Source organism: Piliocolobus tephrosceles, chromosome 2 (assembly GCF_002776525.5).
Source record: "Piliocolobus tephrosceles isolate RC106 chromosome 2, ASM277652v3, whole genome shotgun sequence".
Lineage (NCBI taxonomy): Eukaryota > Metazoa > Chordata > Mammalia > Primates > Cercopithecidae > Piliocolobus > Piliocolobus tephrosceles.
The window spans coordinates 146,017,380-146,030,556 of NC_045435.1; the positions used below are offsets into that span (position 1 = coordinate 146,017,380).

The following is a 13,177-nucleotide window of genomic DNA, read 5'->3' on the forward strand; positions in this document are numbered from 1 at the left end:
TAGTCTCCAGAACTGTGAGATAATATATTTCTATTTTTAAGCCATTCAGTTTACGGTACTTTGTCATGGCAGCCCTTGAAAACTCATACGCAAGGTAGCATCAGAGAAACATACTTCATTCTTCTCCCCTAAACCCAAGTGCTCTTCTCTATGCTTCCCCTGGAGCCTCTTCCTTTCTCCCTGAGGAATTTCTCTCCCCAGTTTTTTTTTTTTTTTTTTTTTTTTTCCTGCGGAAAGTTAAGGGACAGTAAAGTCCTATTTGATTCTAATTAATATACAATGGCAATCTCAGATAGCCAGACGGACAGTACAAGCCATCTCTTACTTCTGTAAGGGGCACTGTAGGTTCCTGGAACCCCTCCCCACTGGCTGCTATCACTGGGGATCATCTCCTACATGTCTTTCCACAGAGGTCAATACATTTCCACCATCTGATTGGTTACAGTGCTAATTCAGGCCAGGTCGTCTGGTGCCTCACATCCGTCATCTTGCAGCTGAGGTCTCCTTGCCCTTCTAGCTGGCCCCTTAGTCAGGATCTATGGCAGTACTAGGCCGGCTATGTTTCTTATGTGTGTTCCATCTGATCCATGAGAAACAAAGACCTTTAATCTGATATCAGAGGGACTATAGCTGCTTCCGGTATTCTACTCTAGTACTACAAGCAGCCTCAGCTAGTTGCTTCTCTGTTGCCTATTTCAGTGTCTGTTGCTTGCCCTTTGCACCCCCTAAACTGTTCTTACTAAGGTCTCTGACAAATGTCCTTACTGTACGTCTCATAAATGTCAAGGGCACTCCCCACACATGGTCTACTCTCTGAATAAGCCATCTATAGTTTCCTAAATATCTCTAGGCCTGCAGCCTCTTTTATTGGTGTAAGGAGAGGAGTAAAGTAATTTTTCTGATGCCATGTCGTAAGTCCTGCTTTTTGAGCAAGTCATTGGCTGGAGAGGGTGGTCAGACAGGAGCCACAGACGTGACCCTCTGCCGTCACCTTGGCAACCTCAACTTAGGTGAACAGGCACCTCATTTTGAGAAAGCTTATCACCTATCTTTCTTGCTATCAATTAGAGATCTTGGATAAATGAGAAAAATTGGTCCAGTTTTAACATCTTGTTACTCATATTTGTATTCCTTCTCTGCTCTCTACTTGCCCCTCTCCCTTTTTTCTATTTCCTTTTTAGCCAAGCTTCCTGAAAAAGTAACTAGATCTGCTGTTTCCTTTTTATTTCACTTCTTAATTTTCTATTTCCACAGCAACACTGAAAACTATTCCAGAAGAAGTTTCTAACAAACTCTCGTCCGTTGTTACTTCTGATGTTTGACTCTCTGTTCTGCTACTCTGTGGCACTTGTGAAACTCTAAGAACCACTAGAAACCCTTGATTCCTTTTTACTATCATCTTTCTCCTCTTTTCCATCTGCTTCCCAATGGTTCTTCTTCCTCCAACTTCAACTTCTATTCAGTGCTAGTCTTTCTTGTCTTCAAGTCTCTTCCTTGACCCCTATTTTATTTTATTATTTTTTTTTTACTTTCTCTCTTCGCAATATACCACAATATAAAAGATTTTTTTATATCACAAATCTGAAAGTCCATACTAGCTTATTTTTATAAGTTCCACATAGTTATTTAACCACCTAATAAACATTTTTGAAGCAATACAATTTTGAACTATTATACTTGACACAAAATTTTGCAACCAAGCAATTGAGGAAGAATTAACTAGAATAAAAAAAAAAATTTATGAGATTTTTTTTCCAAAAAAGAGGGGGAGCAATTGTTAAATATGAATAAAAGGGGAAAAAGAAAGTAAATAGATTCTTAATCATTTAATCACTTTATTTTAACAGTAATTTCATTCTTTGTGATGTATATTTAGTAAGTAGTTAGGTTATTTTACAATGTGTTAATATTATTTCAATGGAAATATGTAACCCACTTAAAAACCTTCTGTTACAATTTACAAACAACAATATTTTAACTCATTCTATCAATTAATTAAGCATGCATTTTTTTTTCTCTTCAATTCCTCACATATTCTTAGTGATAAGGGAAAAGATGGTATGTCAAGAGTATCTTTTCTATGTATTATTTAAGACTCCCCAGCACCTAGGCTAAGTCTTAGCCACTTTGTTGTCTGATTTCAAATTTCTAATTTTTCTGTTAGATTTGGCCTAAGGAACATTATGCAGCATCTTTGTTACTCTTATTACCTATTTTGTTTTTGTTCGATCACACTGTTTTTCTCCTAAACAATTTCCATGAGAGCAAATTCCATATGTGATGTTAATATTTGCCTCCCTAATACTCAGAAGCTGACATATAATAATTTTTAAAATGTTTAAAAACTAAAAGTATTATTTTTGTTTCTATAGAATTTACTGTCTGCTAGACTTAGAAAACATTCAGATTTTAGTTGTTGCTCTGTTTTTTGCTCTTCTAAATTCTCCATCTGCAAATATTCTCTCTCCATTTCATAAATTTATTTCTATAAACCCTTTTATTAATGTGCACAGTTAAGTTTCCTTGAATAATTTCTAAAATATCAGAATTAATTATTGGTAGTAGATAATTAAGGGACATACTTAGAAACAAACTACTTAAGACTAAATCCACAAAACGCAAATATATTTCATGACATTTCCCTTCATGAAATAAATAGTCACTTCACAAACTGCAGAAATCCATATACGAGGCTATCCTGTCCTCATACAGATTTCCCAAAGGTAAAATGTGTAGGTGATTCTCCATACAGAAGGGACCTTTTATTCTCCTAATAGGGAGCATAATGGGGCAATCTGACACATCTGTAAGGAGGGATCAGTAAATGCTGCTCCCAAGGGGACATCGTTGGAGAGGTAAAAAAAGGAAAGGAACATGTTAAATCCTTTGAAAACGTGTGACATTGAATGGAATGGCAGACGTTCTAGTCATTTGGCCCACCCATATGAATTAAAGAATGTAATGGGAGGGGACCCACAGGGGCAGTGCTGATCCAATCACACCACAGGGAAAAATTAAGTTAATATCATTAGGTAGGGTGACCTACTTAAAAATATACAACCCTTGGCCAGGCGCAGTGGCTCACGCCTGTGATCCCAGCACTCTGGGAGGCCAAGGCGGGCAGATCACGAGGTCATGAGATCGAGACCATCCTGGCTAACACGGTAAAACCCCGTCTCTACGAAAATAAAAAAAATTAGCCAGGCATGGTTGCGGGTGCCCGTAATCCCAGCTACTTGGGAGGCTGAGGCAGGATAATGACGTGAACCTGGGAGGCCGAGGTTGCAGTGAGCGGAGATCGCACCACTACACTCCAGCCTGGGCAACAGAGTGAGACACCGTCTCAAAAAAAAAAAAAAAAAATTACAACTCTTTATTAGTTTGCTTATGCAGGATCAATGCTAATCATGTATTTGAACTCAAATTCCATCAGCTTATAATTGTCTTTGGCAAATGTTAACTAGAGGCTATCCCATAAATATGTATCAGCTGTATATACCTCCATTTCTTTGTACAGATGAACTCCAGTTCAGTATAGACAATGCAGCATTTTAAGATTCGATGAGACTAGGCCTGAACAAGACTCATAGTTATAAAAATTGTGGTTTTCCTGAGCCATCCATCCAATATCTGCTTGAGTTTTATTTCTTCAAAAAGACTAAGGAACAGAGTCAGTCACAGTGAGAAGCATCATTGAAGGGTGGTGCTCAGAGAGGATGAGAGGTGAAAGGATGTCAAATACAGAAAGGGCGCAGTTCAAATGTTGCACAGTTCTGAACAAAGAAAAGGGAGAAGTTTTTTTCTTCCTCGTCTTTACTCCATTAATCACAGCCAGATTCAGTTACTAAATCTACAATCATTGTGCATCAAACTAAGTACAAGGCACATCTATACCATGACTTAGAGGGAAGGAAAAACCTCTTTCATCATCCAGGCTTAACTTTATGGTAGGAAGATCAACAGTCTGGATGAAATAGGCAGAAGACAGGTAGAATTAAGAGAGGGCCAGGATCAGTGTGTGCTACCAATTTTAACTGACACTGTAAGAAGATTATCCATGTATGTATGTATGTATGTGATAGTTAATTTTATATGTCAGCTTGACTGGGCCATCGTGCCCAGATATTTGGTCAAACGTTACTCTGGATGTTTCTGAGAAGGTGTTTTTGTGGATAAGATTAACATTTAAGTCAGTGGAGTTTGAGTAAAGCAGATCATTCTCCATATATGAGTGGACCTTATCCAATTAACTGATGACCTTAATAGACAAAAGACTGACCTCCCCTGAGCTAGGAGGAATTATTTTGGACTATAACTGTAACTCCTGCAGATTTCAGACTCATAGAGCCTTCACAATTGTGTGAGCCAATTTCTTTAAATAAATCTGTGTCTCTTTCTTTCTACACACACATACACACGCACACACACACAACACACACACACACCCTGTTCTATTTCTATGGAAAACCCTAATACTATATATATATATATATAAATTTATTATAATTTTCACTGGTATAAAATCTGTGTAACAACTTAAAATAACAATAAAAAATATAAAACTCTTCTTTGCAAATTTCTTATAACCAATCGATTCTCACATAATTATTTCTTGGTTTATGTATGCATAGCTCTCTGTGATTGCAATTTAAGCATGATTTGACAAATGGAATTATATCTCAATTTGCTCTTTTCCCAGTAAAAATATTGTCATAAAATCTATGTAAACTTGTGAAATCCACTATTTATTTCACCAAATTTTGTTGCTAACAATTATGGCATAATATTAGGGTATAGATAAGTATTTGATTATTATTTGACTCAGCAAAGAATTTATTGTGAATAAGTATAGTTCAATACAAATATTAGTTGATAGTTTATGTTAGCAAGTAAAGGAAGAATGAAAAAATAAAAATGAATTTTGGAACTTCATTTAACATTACTGAATTGGATAATTTTAGAATATTGGAAGAAATTTTCATTTGGTTTTTCTGCTATTCTCAATGTAACACATGCATATATGACATGCTTTTATGTAAATTATTAACATTTTTCCACCACTTTCTTTAGAGAAGAGGTTGGTAAGTTTTTATCTAAATACCCAGATAGTAACTATTTTAGGATACATGGACCATATAGTCTCTGAGTTATATCTACTGAATTCTGCCATTGTCGCTCAAAAGTAGCCATAGCTGAAATGAAAATAAGTGAGCATGACGATATTCTCCCTGAAAAACTTTATTTACCAAAAAAAAACAGATAAATTTTGCATTGAGGGCCATACTTTCATGATCCTTGTGTATAAATCAACAAGCAAATAAATCAACCTTTATTTAAAGTGTTTGCTGATGTTCACTGTGTAAATATTCCCATATGGTCAATTTCAAGCTCCCGACATAATGTCACTGGACCTGGAGTTGGAAAGAGCTATGCATGAGCACACCATTGTATAGTATTTCCACTGTACAGATGAAATACACGTAAATAAACTTTAGAAAACATGATAGTAAAATGTAGTAACATAAGAACTGCTGAGTTCTGGCCATTTATTGCCTGTGTTTTTAGTATAATTGTAAGCATATGTAATTAATTTTTTAATGTTGGCTGTGTTGAAAACTTGGCTTATAAAATTTCTGAACATTTAAAAATTAGCTCTTTTGAGCCCTTACAAACTGGCCCTAACACACCACTAGCCAAGGTCAAGAACCAACTTAATAGCAGAGTTGAGGCCACACAACTGTTCTAAGGGATAAATATGGGATAGAAACTTAGATGTTAGATAGACATTAGGAGAAACACTCAGATAACAGTTCCCATGAAGGGATGGTGATTTACTTAGGTAAGGCTACTTTCAGAGTTGTCTGCTGTTTGCAAGGCACACTCTGTGCTAAATGCCTGATAATTTCAGTTTAACAACATTCTGGGTTGAAAATGAATTTCTCAATTGACGGGAGAATATAATTATCATTTACAATATCGTTTCTATGGAAAAATAAATTTCAGGTACCAAACTTAGTGATCCTGATTATTTTTTGCAAAATGGTAACAACCAATCAGATATGCCTTATCCTATGTCTCCCTTCTCCTTGCAAACCATCTACATTTATACTGTGTGTTTTATGTTACATATCATCTCTAAAAGCCTTAGCAACCCTCTAATAACATACACTAAGGATATCACAAAATGGTGCACAAACCAATTCCTTTTGAAAGACAAGAAATTTGACTTAGTAGATATGGTTTCCTGCTGAAGATAGTGAAATGGATGAGATGTGGTAGCATGTCTCAATCTCAGACCAATTGTTCTAATATGTACTTCAGCCTACATTAGCTGCTGAAAGAACTTCCATGATGATAATGTGCATTGCCTAAATAATCCCATTTTCCACATATGTAAGTTCTAGCCTTATATGTGCGACAATCTGATGAAATGTAACAAAAATGAAATGACTTTCCTTTCTGTAATGAATATGCCTTATTTACTGTGCAGGCAGCATTGTGCCTCAACAAAACACATTTCTCATCATTTCCGGCAAATTTATTTAAACCTATGTCATTCCAAGCTTTAGGAATCTTGGGAAACGCTGTCAAATTGTATGTGTTTATTCACTTCATGAAACAGCATGACCAAGAATGAATGGTAGATTCACATGATAATAAATGTTTATATCAGAATATATATCATAAACCCTCACGATCAGGCAAAATCTTATTTTATAGATGTGAAAAATGAAGGCCCAAAATATGTAACTGATGTAGTCAATTTGCTGAGACATTTGTCGGTTAGAAAAATCATTTAGTTTTATTTTTATTTTTTGAGGGGAAAGAAATTTGTTGGTTTATGTTGAAAGATAAAGAAATTATTTTAAAAGATATTAATATATGTCTTTAAGCTTATAAAACAATTTGAATTTTTCCTAGGCACAAATTCTTACAGATCAAATAATAACATAATAAAAAAAATTGAGCTCTTGGTGAGAAGGCAAGCTACCAACACATTGTCATAACTTTGGACAAAACAGATAATAGTCTTATCTACATACAAACTAACCCATAAGATGATATGTGTTGTTTTCTTAGGACACTTCTTAAAGTGGTAGGAGACAAAGCATAAATTGGTCACCTCCAAATAAGCATCAATATTTTCTCAGAATAATCTTTTAATGAGGGTTTGTTCAATAGTGACGAGTCAAATTATACACTATTCTCCGGAGTAAATATTCTAAATGCAATTACTATTAGCATAATCATCCTAATTGCTTTTTACCTTCATCTAACGAATGTAAGTACAATTTCTGAGGAAAAGTGGAGAAACTGGGCAAGTGCTCAAGTAGATATGCTCTTCATTAAAAAAAAATCTACGTAATTAGCTAATCAAAACTGTGTTGCAACTGCTCATGTACATGGTCTAATGAAAATTGAAAGCTAAATTATTACTAGCTGTTTCTCAGACTATCATGTTTGAGAATCAGGAGCGTTGCTTCTCAAACTATAATGTCTGAGAATCAGGGGATCTTGTTAAAATGCAAATTTTGATTTACAAGTTCTGGGATGTTTCCCAAGCTTCTGTATAGGCATGACTCAGAGTAATTGCAAGTTCAAGTTCCAAACAACCACAATAAAACGAATATCACAATAAAGAGAGTCACACACATGTTTTGTTTTCTAGTGCATATAAAAGTTATGTTTATACTCTACTGTAGTCTATTAAGTTTGCAATAGCATCATGTATAAAACAATGTACATATCTCAATTTAAAAATATTTTATTGCTAAAAAATGCTTACAATCATCTGAATCACCACTTAGTCATAATCTTTTCATTGGTGGAAGGTCTTGCCTTGATGTCGATGCCTGCTGGCTGAACAGTATGGTGGTTGCTGAAGCCTGAGGTGGCTGTGGCAACTTTTGAAAATAAAGACAAAGATGTTTGCTGCATTTTCTCTTCACAAAAGATTTCTCTGTAGCACGCAAGGCTGTTTGATAGCATTTTACTCACAGTAGAATTTCTTTCAAAATTGCAGTCAGTCCTCTGAAACTCTGCCACTGATTTATTAACTAAGTTTATGTAATATTCTAATCCTTTGGTATCATTTCAACAATGTTCAAAGCATCTTCACCAGGAGTTGATTCAATCTCAAGAAACCACTTTCTTTACTCACCCAGAACAATTCCTCATTCATTCAAGTTTTATTTTGAGATTGCAACAACTCAGTAACATCTTTAGGCTCCATTTCTAATTCTAGTTCTCTTACTATTTCCATCACATATGCAGTTACTTCCTCTGCTGCAATCTTGAAGCACTCAGTCATCCATGAGGGCTGGAATCAACTTTTTCCAAATTCCTGTTCCTGTTGATATTTTTACCTGCTCCCATGATTTGTGAATGTGCTTAATGGCATCTAGGATGATGAATCTTTTCCAGAAGGTTTTCGATTTACATTGCCATCAGAGGAGTCACTAGAATGGCAACTATAATCTTATGAAATGTTTTTCTTAAATATAATACTAGAAAGTGGAAATTACTCCTTGATTCATGGGTTGCAGAATGCATCTTATGTTAGCAGGCATTAAAACAACATTAATCTCCTTGTACATCTCCATTAAAGCTCTTGGGTGGCCAGATATGTTGTCAGTGGACAGTAATATTTTAAAAGGAATCTTTTTCTCTGAGAAGTAGTTTTCAATAGTGGACTTAAAATAATCAGTAAATCAAGATGTAAACAGATGTGCTGTCATCCAGGCTTTGTTGTTGCGTTTGTAGAGCACAGGCAGCGTAGATTAAGCATCATTCTTAAGGGCCTAGGATGTTTGGAATGGTCAATAAGCACTGGCTTCAACCTAAAGTCACCAGTGGGATTAGCTCCTCCCAACACAGTCAGCCTGTCCTTTGAAAATTTGATGCCAGGCTCTAACTTTCCCTAGAGCTATGAAAGTCCTAAATGATATCTTCTTCCAATGTAAGGCTGTTTTGTCTACACTAAGAATCTGTTGTGTACCGTAGCTTCCTTCATCAATGATCTTAGCTAAGTCTTCTGGATCACTTGCTGCAGCTTCTACGTCACCACTTGCAGCTTCACCTTGTACTTCTATGTTATGAACATGGCTTCTTTCCTTAAACTTCATTAACCAACCCATGTTAGCTTCAGACTTTACTTCCACAGCTTCCTCACCTCTCTCAGCCTTTATAGAATGGAACAAAGTTAGGGCTTTGCCCTGGGTTAGGCTTTGGCTTTAAGGAAATGGTGTGGCTTGTTTAATCTTCTTCCAGACCACCAAAACTTTCTCCATATCAGCAATAAGGCTGTTTGGCTTTCTTATAATTCATGTGTTCACTGAAGTAGCATTTTCCATTTCTTTCAAGAACTTTTCCTTTGCATTCACAGCATTGCTAACTGTTTGGCAGGAGAGACCTACTTTCAGTCTATACCAGCTTTTGACGTACCTTCTTCATTAAGCTTAGTCATTTCTAGCTTTTGATTTAACGTGAGAAATGTGCAAATCTTCTTTTCATTTGAACACCTAGAGGCCAATGTAGGGTTATTAGTTAAATTAATTTCAACATTATTGTGTCTCAGGGGATAGGGAGGCTGAAGGACAGGGAGAGAGACAGGGGTCGACTGGTGGATAGAAAGGTCAGACACAACATTTATCAATTAAGTTTGCCATCTCTTATAGGCACAGTTTATGGTGCCCCAAAACCATTACAATGGTAACATTAAGGATCATTGATCACATATCAACATGACAGATATAGTGAAAGAATTTGAATATTGCAAGAATTACCAAAATGTGACAGAAACACAAAGTGAGCATGTGCTGTTGGAAAAATGGTGCCAATAGAAGCTTGACACAGCATTGCCACAAACCTTCAAACACAGTATCTGTGAAGTACAATAAAGCAAAGTGCAATAAAATGAGTTATAACTGTTTCTAACTCAGTACTCATAAGTGAGGCTGATCTTACTGATCTAGATCACTATTTTTGTAACAAAATCATTCTTTTATAGTCATTTTATGCTTCTGGAACCTTTAAAAAAGGCCAAGGGAGGAAACCGTAATGTCATTTGAAATACACTTACTTTCAAATTTGGCTTACTTTGCACACTATTTGCATACCTATAGTATTTTTACATGTTTAAAAATTAATTACATTTATTAGCTTTATTGATGCCAGGGAGAGCCAAATCATGGCCAAAATCTAAGTTGGTGGACTGATTTAACAGTTCAAGATTACATGAAAGAAGATTTTGTTCCCCCACTTGCACATTCTTTTCCTTGAAAGATGAAACCATTAAAAAAGTATGACTGTCCACGCTCTTCCCCTATTCTTTGTAAGATTAAAGGAATGACATTATAAAACCAACTGAAGTGTTATATAATCATGCATCCTCCAAAGCTGAAGTTTTTATGTAACTCTCCAAATGAGGACTCTCTGGTGCCCTTTTAAGTGAAGTGCCTAGTGGCTCAGAGACAGCTATTTATATTATGTTTAGTTATTCCGGACCTCTGTGACTATTTTTTAATTGAAGTGCTGTGGTATATTACAACAGCGGTGAGACAAGCGTTGTATTTAGGATGTGTGAGGACTTGGTACCTATGGTAATAAATTCATCTTAATAGGTTCCTGCCTTTGAAGAAGGAAGTTTACAGCAGATCAGCTAATACACAAAAGCCTACACCATTTCAAGAGTGCATTCCTGCTATTCATATTAGGTGTTTTGATGACATAACTGTTCTTAATGCTAAACAACTATATTAAGAACAAAGACAAGAAGCATCTGCAAAAGTAGCTGAGAGCCAGCACGCTAATCCCAGAGATGGCAATAAACAGATCCCGTGTGTCCTCTCCAGAGCAGACAGTCTGTCACTTAGACACTAGTTTGGCGGAAATAATTTATGAAAACAGACACTTTGGAGTCAAGAGGACTAAACTCATTGTACTTAAAGAACATGACAAACACAGGATTCTTTTTACCATTCATGATTTTTAAAAATTCAACAAGAGGTAAATTTTCACATCATTTGATTCCTTGTTAATGTCATTCAAGACAAGCAAAGTATTTCTATCTTGATGTGTTTTACAAACTTCAGAGATATTCAAATGATGAAAAATATCAAAGACACATATTTTTTCTGATAGTGTATCACAAGAGAACTACTGTTGGCAACAAGTTCTGTCCTACCCTCCTGCTCTCCAAATGTACATGTCTCTTTTTATAATATAGCTTTAGGATTTGTATGAACCTAAATAAAAATTGTTTTATAAAGACTTCCCCCCATAAATGCAAAAAAGCACTTCAAATATGCTTGATAAATAACTGCTGTGATATATAGTTGAAAATAACTTGCTAATCTTAGTAACAAAATGCTATATGACAGGCATGTCGTGTTACAGCTAAAATATTTAAATCTTCTCAATAGAAAATAGAAGCACATCCATGATTCAGAAATTCCACTTCATGGAATCTACCTAGAGAATCACTCATTTAAATGAGAGCATTTAAATATGTTTCATTACAGTGCTGTTTATAACCATGTAAACATGGAAACATGAAAATTGCTTACATGTGCAGTCATGTAGTGGAATACTATGCAGCTGTTAAAAGTTGAAAAATAAAAAGGACTTCATGCAGATATTATTGAGTGAAAACACAAAACAGATTTTCAAAGTATTACACACGTTTCTGTAAACATACACAAAATACTAATTTTTCTTTTTACACATATTAGTGCCTTCATACTGCTGGAGCACTCATGAAACTGATAGTAGGGAGTTCTTTATGAAACAGACTTGGTCACATGGCACTTGAGTTGTATTTAAATGAGTTCATGAGACAATATCTCATAGTAATTAAGAATTTGAATCCACAGTCAGACTGCTTGCATTCAAATCCGAACTCTCCTTTTTATGAAATACATCACCTGGATAAATTACTTAAGATCCCTCTATACCTTAGTTTCCTCGTGTGTAAGATGGAGTAATAATATCTCCTTCAGGAAGTTGCCTAGAGGATTCCATCAGTTACTATATTTTACTGAACCTAAGATGTCATCAATTCGAAGATGCACTGTTACGACACGCCATCAATTTCAAAGATGTCAAAATGGGAAAAGATCAGCGTCTCAAAATGGAAGAATATATTTACGGTACTTATAAGTAGCACTTAATATATGTTGTTTATCATTTTATCATGAAATCTTCATTGCTGTTGTGATTAAAATTAATAGTATATCAACACATAAAATAGAGATAACAGACATATTACAGAAGTCCATCTGTAACTTCCCAAATAAACTTATTGTGGAAAACCATAAAATAGGTTCTGATTACTTTGATTAGATATCTCTGCAAGCAGGTACACTGATGCCTCAGCTCTAAAAGTAAGTCCGCATTAGAGGAGTTAATTTTCTTAGGTTCATCCATTACAAATCCCAATTCTATCAGCATCTGACACAGCAGCTCATGCATTTCACTGCAGGCCCCTTAAGAAAATTAGCTTTATTAACTAAGTACTAAAAATAGTTTATAATCCAGAGCAAACAAGAACTGCTATACAGCACAGCTGTGTTTTCCTTGAACCATTTCGGAGGCTCTCCAGAATCAATTATCACTAGTCGTCTATTGTGCCTTATATTTATATGGAAAGGTCAGGTTAAATTAATTAACTTTAAATAACTACCAAAGTCTGTGTGACACTGCTGTCATCCTTCTAATCTAGCACGTTTCTGGGAATGTGTGTGCTCCCTAGAATCACAGTCTCAGAGAATGGGTCATATATTGAGGGCAGCTGCTCTTGAATTGATTTCCTTAGTGAATCAAAATTCCAGGCCACTGTGCTTTTGAGGCCCTACTGCAGGCTGTAATCGATGTTTGGGTACAGTGCTTGCTGGGTTGATGCTCAGTTTCATAGAGAGCCAGAGCAGGGTAGTTATGAAAATGCCCATTCCTATACAAACAGAAAGAGCATCTGAAATGACCTTGTTTATTGAGTCTTAGTGTTTTGGTGTTCCACATGGTAAGTTTTGCCTTTTTCCTGTACAGGTCACTTAGGGCAGGCAAATAAACCTGATCCCATGGTAGTTACAACCCTCTAGGAGTTCACAGTCAGGGTGTTTTACTGCAAAAGCAAATGGATCATAGAAATTAAACTGAGCTTTAATTGTGTTAACAGTTG

General features: G+C 35.6%; 1 protein-coding gene across 1 annotated transcript in view; it reads left to right on the forward strand.

Moving 5' to 3' along the window:
- Window positions 1-12,314, forward strand: part of LOC111539439 — a 491,006-nt gene extending 478,692 nt beyond the window's left edge. Inside the window, exon 4 of the mRNA XM_023207244.1 lies at window positions 12,000-12,314. Coding sequence (XP_023063012.1) covers window positions 12,000-12,163 — 164 coding nt within the window. The 3' untranslated portion in view covers window positions 12,164-12,314. The remainder of the gene's footprint in view (window positions 1-11,999) is intronic.
- The last annotated feature ends 863 nt before the right edge of the window (window positions 12,315-13,177 follow it).